The 21728-nt window shown below is 44.9% G+C and overlaps 1 protein-coding gene across 2 annotated transcripts in view; it reads right to left on the bottom strand.

Annotated features, from left to right (window-relative positions):
• The window catches only part of SMAP1 (small ArfGAP 1), a 568890-nt gene that overhangs the window by 40675 nt on the left and 506487 nt on the right, over window positions 1-21728 (bottom strand). For both annotated transcript variants that reach the window (XM_063916783.1, XM_063916784.1), the window contains one exon: window positions 15474-15645. In XM_063916783.1, coding sequence (XP_063772853.1) covers window positions 15474-15645 — 172 coding nt within the window. The remainder of the gene's footprint in view (window positions 1-15473; window positions 15646-21728) is intronic.

The raw sequence follows: 21728 nt of genomic DNA, 5'->3' as shown, positions 1-21728 counted from the left end.
AGGTTTCTAAAACGTTAATGCAATTCATGGAGCTCCTGAAATTTACCCCAACATTTTCTTTTCTTTCATTAAATTAATTACTTTTGAGAGGAAAATGTTAGGACAAGCAGCATATTAGCCATGTTCCTCTTTAAGAAATAATCACCTGTAATGTAATCTCTGAGTAGCTCACCTGCCAGCTTATAACAGCTAACAATTTACAGTATTCCATTAATGTAGTTACAGCACTCTTCTACCGCACCTGGTTAAAGTCCCAGTGATGAGTAACTGATCTAACCAAGTTACTGTTGGATCAGTCCATGTCAGTTCACCCAGGCATCACACCCACCGTATCAGATTTTCCTGAGACTTTTTACATTTGATACTACCACATAATTGCTAAACCATGCCAAAATTTTCTTCTCTAGGCCTCACTGTTTTTGAGATATAGGGGGTTAAAGTTTCGAAAAATTGCTGGGAAATGCCACTCCTGATGCTCAGTTTATTACCTGTATGAGTATTTAATGTTTAATTATAATTCTCTCATTAAATTCTAAAAATTACCATTAGGTATAATTTTGCCCGCCAGGGAGTATTTTTATTTGTAGATTTCTATGTATATGTGCAGATTTCTAATTACACATAGGGGAGTATTCAGTTAGCTGTAATAACCTGTTTTTTGCACAAAAAAACTGAATTTACTGTAAATCGTGAAAGACCCCTATTCAATTAGCCACACTAAAAATGGATAAGTTTATAGTTTGGTCATTTTAGGAGACTTAAAAAAATGGAAAAAGACTAACTACTCCCACCTGCAAACCTAAAAACATGCCACACTTATAAAGCACCCCAATATACCCATCCCATACCTTGAACCCCGATCCGTCACTTTCCACTTTTTCACCCCAAAATTACGTCATTATTGGCCAGCTAAAAATAACTTAAAACGTCAAAATGCCTATTTCGTCATTAGGGGATGGAGAGGTTCTGAGCCAAATCCTGACATTTTTACCTCAAAATAGAGATTTTCCTGCTCAGAGTAGGTGAAGTCTAATTCACTGAAAAATTATCGACAATAAATTATTGCGGCTAATTGAATAGGGGTCTTTCATGATTTGCGGTAATATTGCCGTTTTTTGCGCCAAAAAACGGGTTATTGCAGCTAACTGAATACTCCCCTACATATAATTACATATAATTAAAAAACTGCTCATATACATAGAAATATACAAATGAAAATACTCCCCTGGCGAGCAAAATTATACCTAATGGTAATTTTATTTTTAACAATAGAATTATAATTAAACATTAAAATACTCATGCAGGCAATCAAAGTCCCATTATTCCCCTTTCATATCCTTTTAAAGTATACTTTAAGGTTCAATTTAAACAAAAAAGGGACATGATAACTCATCTGCCTTAGGGTGAAAATGCTAATTGAACCCACTTTTTTTTTGCACCCAAACAATTATTAAAGTATGAAGTAAAGGAATGTATAATGCACACTCTGAGTCAGGCAGGATTGATAACACATTTTTTACTGGAATCTCTATATTTTCATTGACAAAGTGAAAATTTCAAAGTGATACAGTACGTGGATTAGGCACTGAGATGTCAATTTTTTCCAGATACACCTCAGAAAAAAACGGAGCACAGGAGTTGCATTCCCCAGCAATTTTTCAAAACTTTGACCCCCTATATCCCAAAAACTGTGAGGCCTAGGTGTCTATTCAATTGAAGCCGGAACTGCCGTCTAGTCAGAAAGACGGCAGTTTCCGACTTTTTTAGGTAGAATCATGATTCGACCTATTCAATGGTCCTGCCGTTTTTCTGACTTGTCGCAAAACATGTGGATTGGCAGATTAGCTGCGGATCAATGTGTTTTGTTGGATTTGCGGCCAAATCTGACAGGTTTTAGTCCCGTTTTCGACAATGTCAATCCGACTTTAAAAAAAAAAAAGTCGGATTGGCATTGTCGAAAACGGGCAAAACCTGTCTGATTTGACCACAAACTGAATACTGCATTGTCGGATCCTCTCCATCGGAGAGGATCCAACATACATTGAATAGACCCCCTAGAGAATAAAAATTTTACATGGATTAGTAGCTATATGGCAGTATCAAGTGTACAAAGTATGAAAACCTGGGTCGGTGGGTGTCAAGCCTCGGTGAACTGACATGGAATCACCCTGGTGGTAAGCACAACACGGGAATATCATCAATGCATTGGGGACATGGGCCTGATGAAGAGTTGGAAGTAAAATGTGGCATATGTTGCTCTAAATGAGCATGCACAAAATGCACCTCTATACAGAGTTTGTGCATCTCCAGATGCAACTGTCCCTATGTGTACACATGGCTGGCACCTACCCTATACTAGGCACAAAAGATTCTCAGCCAAATACATGTAGCTTTCTTTTATGCCCAACTCTGCATAGCCCACAGTTGGGTCAACATGCCATCACTGGATTACATGAGAATACCCCATTACAGCCAGTTCAGCCTCTTCAGATATAAGTGTAGATGCAACTGAAATGCATGAGTCTGCAGTCTCTCAGCATGGTGTTATGCTGTTGTGCAGTAAGATGAGTGATAACTGCATAGCACTAAAACGTTCTAAGAAAACTCTAATAGTGGCAAATAAGTGTTTGTAGTGGTATATAAGTAATAGTTTGCTGGCATAGTTGATGCCACTATACTAAACACCACCCACTGTACAATCCAAAATAGAGTTCTTGTACATCTGCACTGTATAGACAATATTCTTATAAAAACATGGAGCACAGGAACAAAATAATAAAAAATATCTCCTGGATCAGTCACTGGACTAAACAGCTGGTTCCAGAGATAAAGGGTTGTAATACGACACTGCCCCTCTCTCTGTTATGGCATTTAGAAACGTCAACCTGCAGTTTGGCACTGCCAGAAATGATTAGAAACATCACGATAAGGGAAGGGGAAAAGGGTACAAGCCTGCTGAAGGTCTTGCATCAAGTGCCATTGTCCATTTCTTCTGATGTTTGTAGGAGCCACTGAGTTAATTTACTAAAACCTAGATTATAAGTGACAAATAAGGCACTGTACAATGTTACAGTATGTGCAATTACAGTATATGCACTATATAAAAAATGTTCACTAATCATAAATAACTGATTGGATATTTTATATTTATAACACATATTCAAAAGGATTCCACATTCATTCAGCTCTGGTATCTTTGGAGTTAATATCCAGAGGTATAAGACATTATAAGACGGAGGAGGGTTGTGAACATACTGTATTAGCCTTCCAGAAAAACACAACAGTAAACATTAAGGATCTTTCATAATTACATTTGCTTTTCTATTTCCAAAGCTGCAATGGCAGGCCATTAAATATTAAACACCAGTACTGGATCAGTGGAAAAACATGCTTGGAGGGGATGTTTTTTTCTGTAGCCAGAGGCATAGTGCCTGCAGAGCTTTCAGATGGTAGATGGACAATAGAAGCTACTTTTATCATTCCTAAGGTACCTATATTGGAAAAGGGAATGAATATAGGTTGATGCATGCTAGTGATAGTAACCACAGTTGTCATTCCCTCTGACATGGCCTATACAGCAATGCATGTTGCTCATCATATTCTTATGCCTATAAATAATAATAATAATAATAATAATAATAATAATAATAATATAAAAAAGATAGGTGGAGAGAAAAAGAGGCAATTGTTTAATGGAGACTAGAAATCTGGTAAGGTCTAAAAAGATTCGTACAGAAAGGTGACTGCATATTTGCCATTCACATTCTAGGAGTCTGAAAAAAATAAAGCAATTACATACAATTATTACCTAACAAACAGACTTCCAATAAAGAAGCTTCTTGAAAATCTATGTGTATACATGTATGATCAGCAGAAACAGATTTGGTGGTTAATGCTAATAATAAGAATTTACTCACCGGTAATTATATTTCTCATAGTCCGTAGTGGATGCTGGGTACTCCGTAAGAACCATGGGGAATAGACGGGCTCCGCAGGAGACTGGGCACTCTAAAAGAAAGATTAGGTACTATCTGGTGTGCACTGGCTCCTCCCTCTATGCCCCTCCTACAGACCTCAGTTAGGGAAACTGTGCCCAGAAGAGCTGACACTACAAGGAAAGGATTTGGAATCCCGGGTAAGACTCATACCAGCCACACCAATCACACCGTACAACTTGTGATAACTATACCCAGTTAACAGTATGAACAACAAATGAGCCTCATTAACAGATGGCTCATAACAAAACCCTTTAGTTAAGCAATAACTATATACACGTATTGCAGAGAGTCCGCACTTGGGACAGGCTCCCAGCATCCACTACGGACTACGAGAAATAGAATTACCGGTGAGTAAATTCTTATTTTCTCTGACGTCCTAGTGGATGCTGGGTACTCCGTAAGGACCATGGGGATTATACCAAAGCTCCCAAACGGGCGGGAGAGTGCGGATGACTCTGCAGCACCGCATGAGCAAACTCAAGGTCCTCCTCAGCCAGGGTATCAAACCTGTAGAATTTTGCAAACGTGTTTGACCCCGACCAGGTAGCAGCTCGGCAAAGTTGTAATGCCGAGACCCCTTGGGCAGCCGCCCAAGAAGAGCCCCCTTCCTCGTGGAATGGGCTTTTACTGATTTAGGATGCGGCAGTCCAGCCGCAGAATGTGCAAGTTGAATCGTGCTACAGATCCAGCGAGCAATAGTCTGCTCAGAAGCAGGAGCACCCAGCTTGTTGGGTGCATGCAGGATAACAGCGAGTCAGTATTTTTGACTCTAGCCGTCCTGGAAACAATAAATTTTCAGGGCCCGGACTACATCCAGCAACTTGGAGGCCTCCAAGTCCCGAGTAGCCGCAGGCACCACAAAAGGTTGGTTCAAATGAAACGCTGATACCACCTTAGGGAGAAATTGGGGACGAATCCTCAATTCTGCCCTGTCCCTCTGGAAGATCAGATAAGGGCTTTCACATGACAAAGCCGCCAATTCTGACACACGCCTAGCCGAAGCCAAGGCCAAATATATATGACCACTTTCCACGTGAGATACTTCAACTCCACGTTCTGAAGTGGCTCAAAACAATGTGATTTTAGGAAAACCAACACTACGTTGAGATCCCAAGGTGCCACTGGAGGCACAAAAGGGGGCTGAATATGCAGCACTCCCTTAACAACGTCTGAACTTCAGGCAGCGTCTTTCCTAGCCTTTAACAGCGTAGGAATCACTTCATCTGGAACGCCCTTTTCCGTTAGGATCCTGCGTTCAACCGCCAAGCCTTCAAACGCAGCCGCGGTAAGTCTTGGAACAGACAGGGCCCCTGCAGTAACAGGTCCGTCTGAGAGACAGAGGCCATGGGTCCTCCGAGATCATTTCTTGTAGTTCTGGGTACCAAGTTCTTCTTGGCCAATCCGGAACTACGAGTATAGTTCTTACTCCTCTCTTACTTACTATCCTCAGTACCTTGGGTATGAGAGGAAGAGGAGGGAACACATAAACCTACTGGTACACCCACGGTGTCACTAGTGCGTCCACAGCTATCGCCTGAGGGTCTCTTGACCTGGCGCAATACTTTTTAGCTTTTTGTTGAGGCGGGACGCCATCATGTCCACCTGTGGCCGTTCCCAACGGTTCACAATCTGCGTGAAGACTTCTGGATGAAGTCCCCACTCTCCCGGGTGGAGGTCGTGCCTGCTGAGGAAGTCTGCTTCCTAGTTTTCCACACCCGGAATGAACACTGCTGACAGTGTTAGCACGTGATACTCCGCCCATCGGAGACTCCTTGTGGCTTCTGCCAACGCCATCCTGCTTCTTGTGCCGCCTTGTCGGTTTACATGGGCGACAGTCGTGGTGTTGTCTGACTGAATCAGCACCGGCTGGTTTTGAAGCAGGGGTTCTGCTTGCCTTAGGGCATTGTAAATGGCCCTTAGGTCCAGAATATTTATGTGTAGGGAAGTCTCCTGACTCGACCATTGTCCTTGGAAATTTCTTCCCTGAGTGACTGCTCCCCAACCTTGGAGGCTTGCATCCGCGGTCACCAGGACCCAGTCCTGAATGCCTAATCTGCGGCCCTCGAGAAGATGAGCACTCTGCAGCCACCACAGCAAAGACACCCTGGCCCTCGGGGACAGGGTGATCAGCTGATGCATCTGAAGTTGCGACCCTCACATGTCTAACAGGTCCCACTAAAGTTCCTTGCATGGAACCTGCCGAAGGGAATTGCTTCGTAAAAAGCTACCATCTTTTCCAGGACTCGCGTGCAATGATGCACCGACACCTGTTTTGGTTTTAGGAGGTCTCTGACCAGAGATGACAACTCCTTGGCCTTCTCCTCCGAGAGAAACACCTTCTTCTGATCTGTGTCCAGAAACATGCCCGATATCAGCAGACGCGTCGTAGGAACCAGCTGCGACTTTGGGATATTCAGAATCCAGCCGTGCTGTTGTAGCACTTCCTGAGATAGTTCTACTCCGATCAACGACTGCTCCTTGGACCTCGCCTTTATAAGGAGATCGTCCAAGTACGGGATAATTATAACTCCCTTCTTTCGAAGGAATATCATCATTTTGGCCATTACCTTGGAACACACCCTCGGTGCCGTGGACAGACCAAACGGCAACGTCTGGAATTGGTAATGGCAGTTCTGTACCACAACCTTGAGGTACTCCTGGTGAGGTGGGTAAATGGGGACATGTAGGTAAGCATCCATGATGTCCAGTGATACCATGTAATCCCCCTCTTCCAGGCTTGCAATAACCGCCCTGAGCGATTCCATTTTGAACTCGAACTTCCTTATATAAGTGTTCAAGGATTTCCATTTTAGAATGGGTCTCACCGAACCGTCTGGTTTCGGTACCACAAACATTGTGGAATAGTAACCCTGTCCCTGTTGAAGCAGGGGAACTTTTATTATCACCTGCTGGAGGTACAGCTTGTGAATTGCCGCCAGTACTACCTCCCTGTCCTGGGGAGTAGTTGGCAAGGCTGATTTGAGGTAACGGCGAGGGGGAGACGCCTCGAATTCCAGCTTGTATCCCTGCGAAACCACTTGTAGAACCCAGAGATCCACCTGTGAGCGAACCCACTGGTCGCTGAAGTTCCGGAGACGCGCCCCCACCGCACCTGGCTCCGTCTGTGGAGCCCCAGCGTCATGCGGTGGACTCAGTAGAAGCAGGGGAGGATTTTTGTTCCTGGGAACTGGCTGTCTGGTGCAGCTTTTTCCCTCTCCCCCTGCCTCTGGGCAGAAAGGAAGCACCTTTGATCCGCTTGCCTTTCTGAGGCCGAAAGGACTGTACCTGATAGTACGGTGCTTTCTTAGGTTGTGAGGGAGCCTGAGGTAAAAATGTCGATTTCCCAGCTGTTGCTGTGGATACGAGGTCCGAGAGACCATCCCCATACAATTCCTCACCCTTATAAGGCAAAACCTCCATGTGCCTTTTAGAATCAGCATCACCTGTCCACTGCCGGGTCCATAATACCCTCCTGGCAGAAATGGACATTGCATTAATTCTAGATGCCAGCTGGCAAATATCCCTCTGTGCATCCCTCATATATAAGACAACGTCTTTAATATGCTCTATGGTTAGCAAAATAGTATCCCTGTCAAGGGTATCAATATTATCTGACAGGGTATCAGACCACGCTGCAGCAGCACTACACATCCATGCTGAAGCAATTGCAGGTCTCAGTATAGTACCTGAGTGTGTATATACAGACTTCAGGATAGCCCCCTGCTTTCTATCAGCAGGCTCCTTCAAGGCGGCCGTATCCTGAGACGGCAGTGCCACCTTTTTTGACAAGCGTGTGAGCGCCTTATCCACCCTAGGAGATATCTCCCAACGTGACCTATCCTCTGGCAGGAAAGGGTACGCCATCAGTAATTTTTTTAGAAATTACCAGTTTCTTATCGGGGGAACCCCACGCTTCTCCGCACACTTCATTCAACTCATCTGATGGTGGAAAAAAAACTGGCTGCTTTTTCTCCCCAAACATAATACCCTTTTTAGTGGTACCTGGGTTAATGTCAGAAATGTGTAACACATTTTTCATTGCCGTAATCATGCAACGGATGCCCCTTGTGGATTGTGTATATGTCTCATCCTCGTCGACACTGGAGTCGGACTCCGTGTCGACATCTGTGTCTGCCATCTGAGGTAGCGGCCGTTTGTGAGCCCCTGATGGTCTTTGAGACGCCTGGGCAGGCACGGGCTGAGAAGCCGGCTATCCCACGGCTGTTACGTCATCCAGCCTTTTATGTAAGGAGTTGACACTGTCGGTTAATACCTTCCACATATCCATCCACTCTGGTGTCGACCCCGCAGGGGGTGACATCACATTTATCGGCACCTGCTCCGCCTCCACATAAGCCCTCTCATCAAACATGTCGACACAGCCGTACCAACACACCGCACACACACAGGGAATGCTCTGACTGAGGACAGGACCCCACAAAGTCCTTTGGGGAGACAGAGAGAGAGTATGCCAGCACACACCACAGCGCTATATAATCAGGGATTTACACTAACACAAGTGATTTTCCCTATAGCTGCTTTACAATACAGTTTTGCGCCTAAATTTAGTGCCCCCCCTCTCTTTTTTACCCTTTGAGCCTGGAAACTGCAGGGGAGAGCCTGGGGAGCTGTCTTCCAGCGGAGCTGTGAAGAGGAAATGGCGCCAGTGTGCTGAGGGAGATAGCCCCGCCCCTTCCCGGCGGACTTCTCCCTCTCTTATATTTATATTATGGCGGGGGATTTTTGCACATATATAGTTTATTAGACTATATTATGTGCGGTTCGCCATGTAAGGTACTCTAATTACAGCCCAGGGCATCCCCCCCCAGCGCCCTGCACCCATCAGTGACCGGAGTATGTGGTGTGCATAGGGAGCAATGGCGCACAGCTGCAGTGCTGTGCGCTACCTTAATGAAGACCGGAGTCTTCAGCCGCCGATTTCCAGGATGTTCTTCTTGCTTCTGGCTCTGCAAGGGGGACGGCGGCGCGGCTCCGGGACCGGACGACCGAGGCTGGGCCTGTGTTCGATCCCTCTGGAGCTAATGGTGTCCAGTAGCCTAGAAGCCCAAGCTAGTTGCAAGCAGGTAGGTTCGCTTCTCTCCCCTAAGTCCCTCGTAGCAGTGAGTCTGTTGCCAGCAGATCTCACTAAAAATAAAAAAACCTAATAAATACTTTCTTTACTAGAAGCTCAGGAGAGCCCCTAGTGAGCAACCAGCTCGAGCCGGGCACAGATTCTAACTGAGGTCTGGAGGAGGGGCATAGAGGGAGGAGCCAGTGCACACCAGATAGTACCTAATCTTTCTTTTAGAGTGCCCAGTCTCCTGCGGAGCCCGTCTATTCCCCATGGTCCTTATGGAGTACCCAGCATCCACTAGGACGTCAGAGAAAATACAGTATATTTGCACCATGAGAAGTGGCTTTATTTTAGGTTTTTGAAGTACTCTAAAAGGTGAAAGATATTTTAAACAATCCTTTGGCAGAGGAGGACTATAAGATTGGAGCAGTTCGTATACAGTTTTCTGGCACTGGATCTTCATGAAATACAGAGAGGGCATTTTTGTTCCAAAGTGTATAAGACTTAATTTATCGTACAAGACTGATCGCAGTTAGGGAGCCCTTGTTCCAGCCTCCATTTTTCATTTACATGTGTTTAATCAGTTAAGTGATCACTACAGGGTATCTAGCTCCACCCCTTTTTTTATAAAAGGGAATCCTATTTTTTTTTACAAATATATATATATATATATATAGACACATATACATACATACATACACACACACACACACACACACACACACACACACACACACATCCACATCCACTTCAGCGGCACTCAGAAATAAAGACAGTGAAACTGGTCTCCTGGTCAGTGATCAACTCATTTTCGTCATTGAAACGTTGACCAGGAGACCAGTTTCACTGTCTTTACTTCTGAGTGCCGCTGAAGTAGATGTGTATGTAACACTATTGCTGTGCAGTGTGAATTTGAGGGTACTGGAGCCAGTATTATGTTTTCTTATAAGCAAATGTTGAGTGCCGGATTCAAGATATTGTGTGTGTGTGTGTGTGTGTGTGTGTGTGTGTGTGTGTGTACAGTTGTGCTTATAAGTTTACATACCCTTGCAGAATTTGTGATTTTCTGGCCATTTGTCAGAGAATATGAATGATAACTCACAAACTTTTCTTTCACTCATGGTAAGCGGTTGGGTGAAGCCTTTTATTGTCAAACAACTGTGTTTACTCTTTTTAAAATCATAATGACAACAGAAACTACCCAAATGATCCTGATCAAAAGTTTACATACCCCAGTTCTTAATACCGTGTATTGCCCCCTTTAACATCAATGACAGCTTGAAGTCTTTTGTGGTAGTTGTGGATGAGGCTCTTTATTTTCTCAGATGGTAAAGCTGCCCATTCTTCTTGGCAAAAAGCCTCCAGTTCCTGTAAATTTTTGGGCTGTCTTGCATGAACTGCACGTTTGAGATCTCCCCAGAGTGGCTTAATGATATTGAGGTCAGGAGACTGAGATGGACACTCCAGAACCTTCACTTTATTCTGCTGTAGCCAATGACAGGTCGACTTGGCCTTGTGTTTTGGATCATTGTCATGTTGGAACGTCCAAGTACGTCCCATGCGCAGCTTCCGGACTGATGAGTGCAAATTTTCCTCCAGTATTTTCTGATAACATGCTGCATTCATCTTGCCATCAATTTTGACCAAGTTTCCAGTGACTTTGTAGCTCACACATTCCCAAAACATCAGCGATCCACCTCCGTGTTTCACAGTAGGAATGGTGTACCTTTCATCATAAGCCTTGTTGACTCCTCTCCAAATGTAACATTTATGGTTGTGGCCAAAGAGTTACATTTTGGTCTCATCACTCCAAATGACTTTGTTCCAGAAGTTTTGTGGCTGGTCTCTGTGCTGTTTGGAGTATTGTAAGCGGGATGCTTTGTGGCATTTGCGTAGTAATGGCTTTCTTCTGGCGACTCGACCATGCAGCCCCTTTTCTTCAAATGCCTCCTTATTGTGCATCTTGAAACAACCACACCACTTTTTTCAGAGAGTCCTGTATTTCAGTTGAAGTTATTTGTGGATTTTTCTTTGCATCCCGAACAATTTTCCTGGCAGTTGTGGCTGAAATTTTTGTTGGTCTACCTGACCGTGATTTGGTTTCCACAGAATCCCTCATTTTCCACTTCTTAATTAGAGTTTGAACACTGCTGATTGGCATTCTCAATTGCTTGGCTATCTTTTTATATCCCTTTCCTGTTTTATACAGTTCAATTACCTTTTCCCGCAGATCCTTTGACAATTCTTTTGCTTTCCCCATGACTCAGAATCCAGACACGTTAGTGCAGCAGGGTATTTCAGGAGTCCAGAAACTCACTGACCTTTTATACACAAACACTGATTACAACCCGTTTGTGTCAACTTGTGTGCATGTTATCAGGCCAAAATCTCCAGGGTATGTAAACTTTTGATCAGGATCATTTGGGTAGTTTCTGTTGTCATTATGATTTAAAAAGAGTAAACACAGTTGTTTGACAATAAATGGCTTCACCCAACCACTAACCATGAGTGAAAGAAAAGTTTGTGAGTTATCATTCATATTCTCTGACAAATGGCCAGAAAATCACAAATCCTGCTAGGGTATGTAAACGTATGAGCACAATTCTCTCTCTCTCTATATATATATATATATATATATATATATATATATATATATATATATATATAAGAGAAGTAAAGAACAAGCGCCTAATGGTGCAGCAATTTTGGACTTTGATCTCTGTCACGACAACATTCATATATAGATATTAAGCGTACCAGATGAATAAATATGGCAAGCACATCAAAAAGCTGTTGTCTTCCGTCTATTGTTCACAGCCAAGGGGTTGGAACACTTGAAGGGTGACTACACGTCACGGCCATGTTGCTGTCTCTTTCCAGCAACATGGCTGCTCCCGGCTGCATATAGACCCAACCGCATGCTGAGTACTGGTGGATAAAGACCGTCCGTGACGTGCTGTTATACTTCCACCTTCTGGTACATTCATTACTTATAAAAGCGATTTACGATCTTGCATTGCAGCAACAATATTGCACTATGAGAGGCGCATTTTATGTTTACTTGTAGTATCTCTGAGCTGTGAGCTGATTCTATCCGAGCTTTGGAGGATAAAAAAAACCCCCGTGACGTGTCGTCACCTTTCAAGTGTTCCGACCCCTTGGCTGTGAACAATAGACGGAAGACAACAGCTTTTTGATGTGCTTTTTGACGCTGCTCCCACAACAGCTCAATGGGGTTGAGATCTGGTGACTGCGCTGGCCACTCCATTACAGACAGAATACCAGCTGCCTGTTTCTTCCCTAGATAGTTCATGCATAATTTGGAGGTGCGCTTTGGGTCATTGTCCTGTTGGAAAAGGAAATTGGCTCCAATCAAGTGCTGTCCACAGGATATGGCATGGCGTTGAAAATGGAGTGATAGCCTTCCTTATTCAAAATCCCTTTTACCTTGTACAAATCTCCCACTTTACCAGTACCAAAGCAGCCCCAGCAGAGGCGTAACTCTGGGAGGCAACGGAGGCATCTGCCGCCGGGCTCCTGCTCTGAAGGGGGGCACCTCTCCTCCCATTCTGTGACACCATTCAATTAAGTTAATTAACAACTGCCGCTATCTCTTCAGTGGCCGACTTCCTCACTGGTCCCTGCACCTTACAAGTCACACCCTCTTTATTATAGATACACATTTTACAAGTGTCATACCCAGGATTAGAGCCCATGACCTAGTACACTGGAAGTAGACACCTTATTGTATATATATATTTATCTAAATATAGGGGGAAGGGGGGGCACCAATATTTATCTTGCCTCCGGGCAACTGGGACAAACTTACGCCACTGAGCAGACCATCACATTACCTCCACCATGCTTGACAGAGGGCGTCAGGCACTCTTCCAGCATCTTTTCACTTGTTCTTCAGACATGCGGGGCAGACTAGCCCCGTGCTGGACGTCCCCCGCATGTCAGAGTAAATGATCGTGGATGTGCTAAATTTAGCACATCTCGTGGATGTGCTAAATTTAGCACATCTCGTGGATGTGCTAAATTTAGCACATCTCGTGGATGTGTTAAATTTAGCACATCCACGATCAACTCTGAATTACCCCTGGAGTGTATTTCTGATTAATTTAATGTTATCTTCATTTAAAAAAAACCCAGTGCTTTTCTTTCAAAAATAAGGAAATTGTCTGGGTGACCCCAAACTTTTGAACGGTAGTGTATATATATTTTCTTATTACTGAAAGTTTTTATTGCTTTGTTTTTTAACGTAAATGCTGAAAGCTAGCATTTCATGTTATTTGCTGACAGGTCCTCGCAAATGGCTCAGACACTGAATGCACTGAATTATGCTTATCGGTTTGATTAGCATATTTCTTACAAAATAAAGACTGCTACTGCCACAGTAGCTTTGGAAAGAGGAATGAAAATGTGCTTACAAAATTGCCTTTCCAATTTTTTACAGTCAACTAGACAAATCCTTATAATAAAATTTATGGAACAAATGTATATGCATAAAGATAAATTCAACAGCACAGCTGCAATAGTAATCAGAGGTTGTGCTGTACTCCAGCAACCAGCAGTACAAGTATAGAAAATACTAGGTGCTCTGTGCTGCGTCTTCTTGCTGATATTCTGCAAAAGGTACAGGGATTGGACTGCTGGGGACTGAGGTAAATTAATTTTCTCTGATGAATCCTCTTTCAGTTTTTTGGGGCATCTGGAAAAATGCTGGTCTGGAGAAGGAAAGGTGAGTGCTACTATCAGTCCTGTGTCATGCCAACAGTAAAGCACCCGAGACCATTCACGTGTGGTGTTGCTTCTCAGCCAAGGCAGTGGGCTCACTCACAATTTTGCCTAAGAACACAACCATGAATAAACAATGGGACCAAAACATCCTCCAAAAGCAACTTCTCCCAACTTTCCAAGAACAGTTTGGTGACAAACAATACCTTTTCCAGTATGATGGAGCACCTTTCAAACAAAGTGATAACTAAATGGCTCGGGGAACAAAACATTAAAATTTTGGGTCAATGGCCAGGAAACTCCACAGACCTTAATCCCATTGAGAACTTGTGGTCAAATCCTCAAGAGGTGGGTGGACAAACAAAAACCCACAAATTCTGAAAAAGGCAAGAATGGGCGGCCATCAGTCATTATGCGGCCCAGAAGTTGATTGACAGCACGCCAGGGTGAATTGTAGAGGTCTTGAAATAGAAGGCTCAACACTGCAAATATTGACTCTCTGCATAAACTTAATGTAATTGTCAATAAAAGCCTTTAGAACACTTATGAAATGCTTGTAATTTTATTTCAGTATACCATAGTCACATCTGACAACAAGGTCTAAAAAGCCTGAAGCAGCAAACTTTGCGAAAACCAATACTTGCATCATTCTCAAAACTTTTGGCCATGGCTGTACATAGGTAAGTGTGCATATGGTAGATTTGCATTTTTTTTCTAGCGCACCACTCACTCCACCCATGTCTGTGTGTCTTGTCAGTATCCTTTGCACACTTCCCCTTTATTTTATTTTTTTTGTATTTTCCTCTATCCTCCCTCTCTATATGGTGAGTATTTTGCTGTACCTTTCCCTGATGCTTTACTTTTTTCAGACTTTCTCCCCTCCTATTGCATCAGTCCGTGTTTGTTGCCCACTTTACCCCTTGTTTTATTTCCAGTGTTTCGCTGATGTAGTGTGGAGAGATAATAATGTTTTACAGTGTAGTGTCGCTTACAGAGGGGTCTGTAATGTACAGTAGTGAAGGGTATAGAGGGGTAAGTAGTGTATGGCAGTGGATCCCAAACCTGGTCCTCAAGGCACCCTAACAATCCAGGTTTTAATGACAGTCATAGTTGAGCACATATGTTTAAGTTAAATTGACTGAGGTACGCATTAACTCATCTGTGCTCAAGCATGGTTAGTCTTAAAACCTGGAGTGTTAGGGTGCTTTGCGGACAGAGTGAACCACTGGCGTAGGGTATAGAGGGATCCGTGATATAGTGTAGGGTATAGAGTTGTCAGTAATGTAGTGTAAAGTATAAAGGCGGAAGTAAAACTACGAATCTCAAGTACTTAGTACATTAATATTGAACCAACACGCAAAATGCAAGAAAGTACGCAATCTGGGTAAAAACAAAAAAAAAAGTAACAGATTTTTCTTCTGCCTCAAAACAACTTTGACTTGAGATGAAATCACAATAGTAGCCTAAATCAGGTTAAAACGTAGTCTCTCTCCATCCCATGGTAGGAAACACCAGATGTATGCCCTACATATATCACAATACCTGTATCTAATTTCAGAGAATTGTTGCAGTTACCTATCAGTCACTATTAGCATTTAAAAAGTTAATATAATGTTTCACAATGCACATCCTATACATACATCAACCTGAGCAATAATTACCTGCCGTATTCTGCTGCTGCAAGTTTGTTGTACCATAAAGTGACAAAATTGAGTCTTTTGACATAGGCTTTTTCTGAGTTTCTTCAGATTTTACCGTTTGATCAGTAAATAAATCTAGATCGCCAGAGGAAGGTGGTGGTACACTGACAGCAACTGGGGTGGTGGATGTGACCTTCAGGAAGAAAATACGAAAACAATCTTCAAATATATGCATATAAGTGAAAACGTGGCTTTAATTTATATATGCCAATTGTGAAATAATACATCTTTTAAATTACCATGACAAGAAAAGTTCTAGCTGCATTAAAATCACTGAAAACTGTACAAATATTGAGTGCAATAATACTGAAAACACTTTAAGTAATGGATATGCAGCGAACACAGTAGTGTGAACGAATATGTATATGGAACCACTAGTATATTTGACGTATTATTACTTCCATTTAGCATAGCATGTCTATAAAAAAAAAAAGTATGTATGTACTCTAAAAGATTTCATACGGCATAAATAATAAGTTTAATGGCCCCTACGCATTACATATATACTACCGGTACGAATTCGGCTGGGTCAAGAAAATAAGAATTTACTTACCGATAATTCTATTTCTCGTAGTCCGTAGTGGATGCTGGGAACTCCGTAAGGACCATGGGGAATAGCGGCTCCGCAGGAGACTGGGCACAAAAGTAAAGCTTTAGGACTACCTGGTGTGCACTGGCTCCTCCCCCTATGACCCTCCTCCAAGCCTCAGTTAGGATACTGTTCCCGGACGAGCGTACACAATAAGGAAGGATTTTGAATCCCGGGTAAGACTCATACCAGCCACACCAATCACACCGTACAACCTGTGATCTGAACCCAGTTAACAGCATGATAACAGAGGAGCCTCTGAAAAGATGGCTCACAACAACAATAACCCGATTTTTGTAACAATAACTATGTACAAGTATTGCAGACAATCCGCACTTGGGATGGGCGCCCAGCATCCACTACGGACTATGAGAAATAGAATTATCGGTAAGTAAATTCTTATTTTCTCTGACGTCCTAGTGGATGCTGGGAACTCCGTAAGGACCATGGGGTTTATACCAAAGCTCCCAAACGGGCGGGAGAGTGCGGATGACTCTGCAGCACCGAATGAGAGAACTCCAGGTCCTCCTCAGCCAGGGTATCAAATTTGTAGAATTTAGCAAACGTGTTTGCCCCTGACCAAGTAGCTGCTCGGCAAAGTTGTAACGCCGAGACCCGTCGGGCAGCCGCCCCAGATGGGCCCACCTTCCTTGTGGAATGGGCTTTTACAGATTTTGGCTGTGGCAGGCCTGCCACAGAATGTGCAAGCTGAATTGTACTACAAATCCAACGAGCAATAGTCTGCTTAGAAGCAGGAGCACCCAGCTTGTTGGGTGCATACAGGATAAACAGCGAGTCAGATTTCCTGACTCCAGTCGTCCTGGAAACATATATTTTCAAGGCCCTGACTACGTCCAACAACTTGGAGTCCTCCAAGTCACTAGTAGCCGCAGGTACCACAATAGGTTGGTTCAGATGAAACACTGAAACCACCTTAGGGAGAAAATGAGGACGAGTCCTCAATTCCGCCCTGTCTGAATGGAAGATCAGATAAGGGCTTTTACAGGATAAAGCCCGCCAATTCTGACACGTGCCTGGCCGAGGCCAGGGCCAACAACATGACCACTTTCCATGTGAGATATTTTAACTCCACAGATTCAAGTGGTTCAAACCAATGTGACTTTAGGAACCCCAAAACTACATTGAGATCCCAAGGTGCCACTGGAGGCACAAAAGGAGGCTGTATATGCAGTACCCCTTTTACAGACGTCTGAACTTCAGGTAGTGAAGCTAGTTCTTTCTGGAAGAAAATTGACAGGGCCGAAATTTGAACCTTAATGGACCCCAATTTTAGGCCCATAGACACTCCTGTTTACAGGAAATGCAGGAATCGACCTAGTTGAAATTCCTCCATCGGGGCCTTACTGGCCTCGCACCACGCAACATATTTTCGCCAAATGCGGTGATAATGCTTTGCGGTTACATCCTTCCTGGCTTGACCAGGGTAGGGATGACTTCATCCGGAATGCCTTTTTCCTTCAGGATCCGGCGTTCAACCGCCCTGCCGTCAAACGCAGGCGCGGTAAGTCTTGGAATAGACAGGGTCCTTGCTGGAGCAGGTCCCTTCTTAGAGGTAGAGGCCACGGGTCCTCCGTGAGCATCTCTTGAAATTCCGGGTACCAAGTCCTTCTTGGCCAATCCGGAGCCACGAGTATAGTTCTTACTCCCCTCCGTCTTATAATTCTCAGTACTTTTGGTATGAGAGGAAGAGGAGGGAACACATACACTGACTGGTACACCCACGGTGTTACCAGAGCGTCCACAGCTATTGCCTGAGGGTCCCTTGACCTGGCGCAATACCGGTCCAATTTTTTGTTTAGGCGGGACGCCATCATGTCCACCGTTGGTTTTTCCCAATGGTTTACAATCATGTGGAAGACTTCTGGGTGAAGTCCCCACTCTCCCGGGTGGAGGTCGTGCCTGCTGAGGAAGTCTGCTTCCCAGTTGTCCACTCCCGGAATGAACACTGCTGACAGTGCTATCACATGATTTTTCGCCCAGCGAAAAATCCTTGCAGCTTCTGCCATTGCCCTCCTGCTTCTTGTGCCGCCCTGTCTGTTTACGTGGGCGACTGCCGTGATGTTGTCCGACTGGATCAGCACCGGCTGACCTTGAAGCAGAGGTCTTGCTTGGCTTAGGGCATTGTAAATGGCCCTTAGCTCCAAAATATTTATGTGAAGTGATGTCTCCAGGCTTGACCACAAGCCCTGGAAATTTCTTCCCTGTGTGACTGCTCCCCAGCCTCGCAGGCTGGCATCCGTGGTCACCAGGACCCAGTCCTGAATGCCGAATCTGCGGCCCTCTAGAAGATGAGCACTCTGCAACCACCACAGGAGAGACACCCTTGTCTTTGGTGACAGGGTTATCCGCTGATGCATCTGAAGATGCGATCCGGACCATTTGTCCAGCAGGTCCCACTGGAAAGTTCTTGCGTGGAATCTGCCGAATGGAATTGCTTCGTAGGAAGCCACCATTTTCCCCAGGACCCTTGTGCACTGATGCACTGACACTTGGCCTGGTTTTAGGAGGTTTCTGACTAGTTCGGATAACTCCCTGGCTTTCTCCTCCGGGAGAAAACACCTTTTTCTGGACTGTGTCCAGGATCATCCTTAGGAATAGAAGGCGTGTCGACGGGATCAGCTGCGATTTTGGAATATTGAGAATCCAACCGTGCTGCCGCAGCACTATCTGAGATAGTGCTACCCCGACTTCCAACTGTTCCCTGGATCTTGCCCTTATCAGGAGATCGTCCAAGTAAGGGATAACTAAAACTCCCTTCTTTCGAAGGAGTATCATCATTTCGGCCATTACCTTGGTAAAGACCCGGGGTGCCGTGGACAATCCAAACGGCAGCGTCTGAAACGGATAGTGACAGTTCTGTACCACAAACCTGAGGTCCCTTGGAGAAGGGTAAATTGGGACATGTAGGTAAGCATCTTTGATGTCCAGAGAGACCATATAGTCCCCTTCTTCCAGGTTTGCAATCACTGCTCTGAGTGACTCCATCTTGAATTTGAACCTTTGTATGTAAGTGTTCAAGGATTTTAGATTTAAAATTGGTCTCACCGAGCTGTCCGGCTTCGGTACCACAAATAGTGTGGAATAGTACCCCTTTCCCTGTTGCAGGAGGGGTACCTTGATTATCACCTGCTGGGAATACAGCCTGTGAATGGCTTGCAATACTGTCTCCCTGTCTGAGGGAGACGTCGGTAAAGCAGACTTTATGAAATGGCGAGGGGGAGACGTCTCGAATTTCTTGAGACGGGCCCCCACCGTGCCTGAGACCGCTTGTAAAGCCCAGCGTCATGCTGAGGACTTTGCGGAGGCGGGAGAGGGCTTTTGTGCCTGGGAATTGGCTGTTTGCTGCAGCCTTTTTCCTCTCCCTCTGCCACGGGGCAGAAATGAGGCGCCTTTTGCCCGCTTGCCCTTATGGGGCCGAAAGGACTGCGCCTGATAATACGGCGTCTTCTTAGGTTGAGAAGCTACCTGGGGTAAAAATGTTGATTTTCCAGCCGTTGCCGTGGCCACCAGGTCTGTTAGACCTACCCCAAATAACTCCTCCCTTTTATAAGGCGATACTTCCATATGCCTTTTGGAATCAGCATCACCTGACCACTGTCCTGTCCATAACCCTCTTCTGGCAGAAATGGACAGCGCACTTACTCTTGATGCCAGTCGGCAAATATCCCTCTGTGCATCACGCATATATAGAAATGCATCTTTTAAATGCTCTATAGTTAGTAATATACTGTCCCTATCTAGGGTATCAATATTGTCAGTCAGGGAATCCGACCAAGCCACCCCAGCACTGCACATCCAGGCTGAGGCGATTGCTGGTCGCAGTATCACACCCGTGTGAGTGTATATACATTTTAGGATATTTTACTGCTTTCTGTCAGCAGGTTCCTTAAGGGCGGCCGTATCCGGGGACGGTAGTGCCACCTGTTTAGACAAGCGTGTGAGCGCTTTATTCACCCTAAGGGGTGTTTCCCAACGTGCCCTATCCTCTGGCGGGAAGGGGTATGATGCTAATAACTTTTTAGGAATTAACAGTTTTTATCGGGGAAAACCCACGCATCATCACACACTTCATTTAATTCCTCAGATGCAGGAAAAACTACAGGCAGTTTTTTTCTCACCCAACATAATACCCTTTTTAGTGGTACTGGTATTATCAGAAATGTGTAAAAACATTTTCCATAGCCTCAATCATGTAACGTGTGGCCCTACTGGAAGTCACATTCGTCTCTTAATCGTCGACACTGGAGTCAGTATCCGTGTCGGCGTCTGTATCTGCCATCTGCGGTAACGGGCGTTTTAGGGCCCCAGATGGCTTTTGAGACACCTGGACAGGCACAGGCTGAGTCGCCGGCTGTCTCATGTCATCAATCTTTTGTAAAGAGCTGACACTGTCACATAATTCCTTCCATAAGCTCATCCACTCAGGTGTCGACTCCCTAGGGGGTGACATCTCTGTTACAGGCAATTGCTCCGCCTCCACCTCATTTTCCTCCTCATACATGTCGACACAACGTACCGACACACAGCACACACACAGGGAATGCTCTGATAGAGGACAGGACCCCACTAGCCCTTTGGGGAGACAGAGGGAGAGTATGCCAGCACACACCAGAGCGCTATATATATATATACAGGGATAACCTTATATAAGTGTTTTTCCCCTTATAGCTGCTGTATTGTTATACTGCGCCTAATTAGTGCCCCCCTCTCTTTTTTAACCCCTTTCTGTAGTGTAGTAACTGCAGGGGAGAGCCAGGGAGCTTCCCTCCAACGGAGCTGTGAGAGAAAATGGCGCTAGTGTGCTGAGGAGATAGGCTCCGCCCCCTTCTCGGCGGCCTTTTCTCCCGTTTTTCTGTGGAATCTGGCAGGGATTAAAATTCATCCATATAGCCCTGGGGGCTATATGTGATGTATTTTCGCCAGCCAAGGTGTTTTTATTGCTGCTCAGGGCGCCCCCCCCCCTTGCGCCCTGCACCCTCAGTGACCGAAGTGTGAAGTGTGCTGAGGAGCAATGGCGCACAGCTGCAGTGCTGTGCGCTACCTTGGTGAAGACAGGATGTCTTCTGCCGCCGATTTTTCCGTACCTCTTCTTGCTTCTGGCTCTGTAAGGGGGCCGGCGGCGCGGCTCTGGGACCGAGCTCCGAGGCTGGGCCTGTGTTCGGTCCCTCTGGAGCTAATGGTGTCCAGTAGCCTAAGAAGCCCAATCCACTCTGCACGCAGGTGAGTTCGCTTCTTCTCCCCTTAGTCCCTCGATGCAGTGAGCCTGTTGCCAGCAGGTCTCACTGAAAATAAAAAACCTAAAACTAAACTTTCACTAAGAAGCTCAGGAGAGCCCCTAGTGTGCACCCTTCTCGGCCGGGCACAAAAATCTAACTGAGGCTTGGAGGAGGGTCATAGGGGGAGGAGCCAGTGCACACCAGGTAGTCCTAAAGCTTTACTTTTGTGCCCAGTCTCCTGCGGAGCCGCTATTCCCCATGGTCCTTACGGAGTTCCCAGCATCCACTAGGACGTCAGAGAAATCGGGAGTATTAACTATGTTTAAAAAAAATCTCGATTCCACAATCCCAAACGCACATCAGGGATTTAGAAAATAAAGAAGAATGGTT

Source organism: Pseudophryne corroboree, chromosome 4, assembly GCF_028390025.1.
Source record: "Pseudophryne corroboree isolate aPseCor3 chromosome 4, aPseCor3.hap2, whole genome shotgun sequence".
Lineage (NCBI taxonomy): Eukaryota > Metazoa > Chordata > Amphibia > Anura > Myobatrachidae > Pseudophryne > Pseudophryne corroboree.
This window is presented reverse-complemented; position numbering and strand designations above follow the sequence as displayed.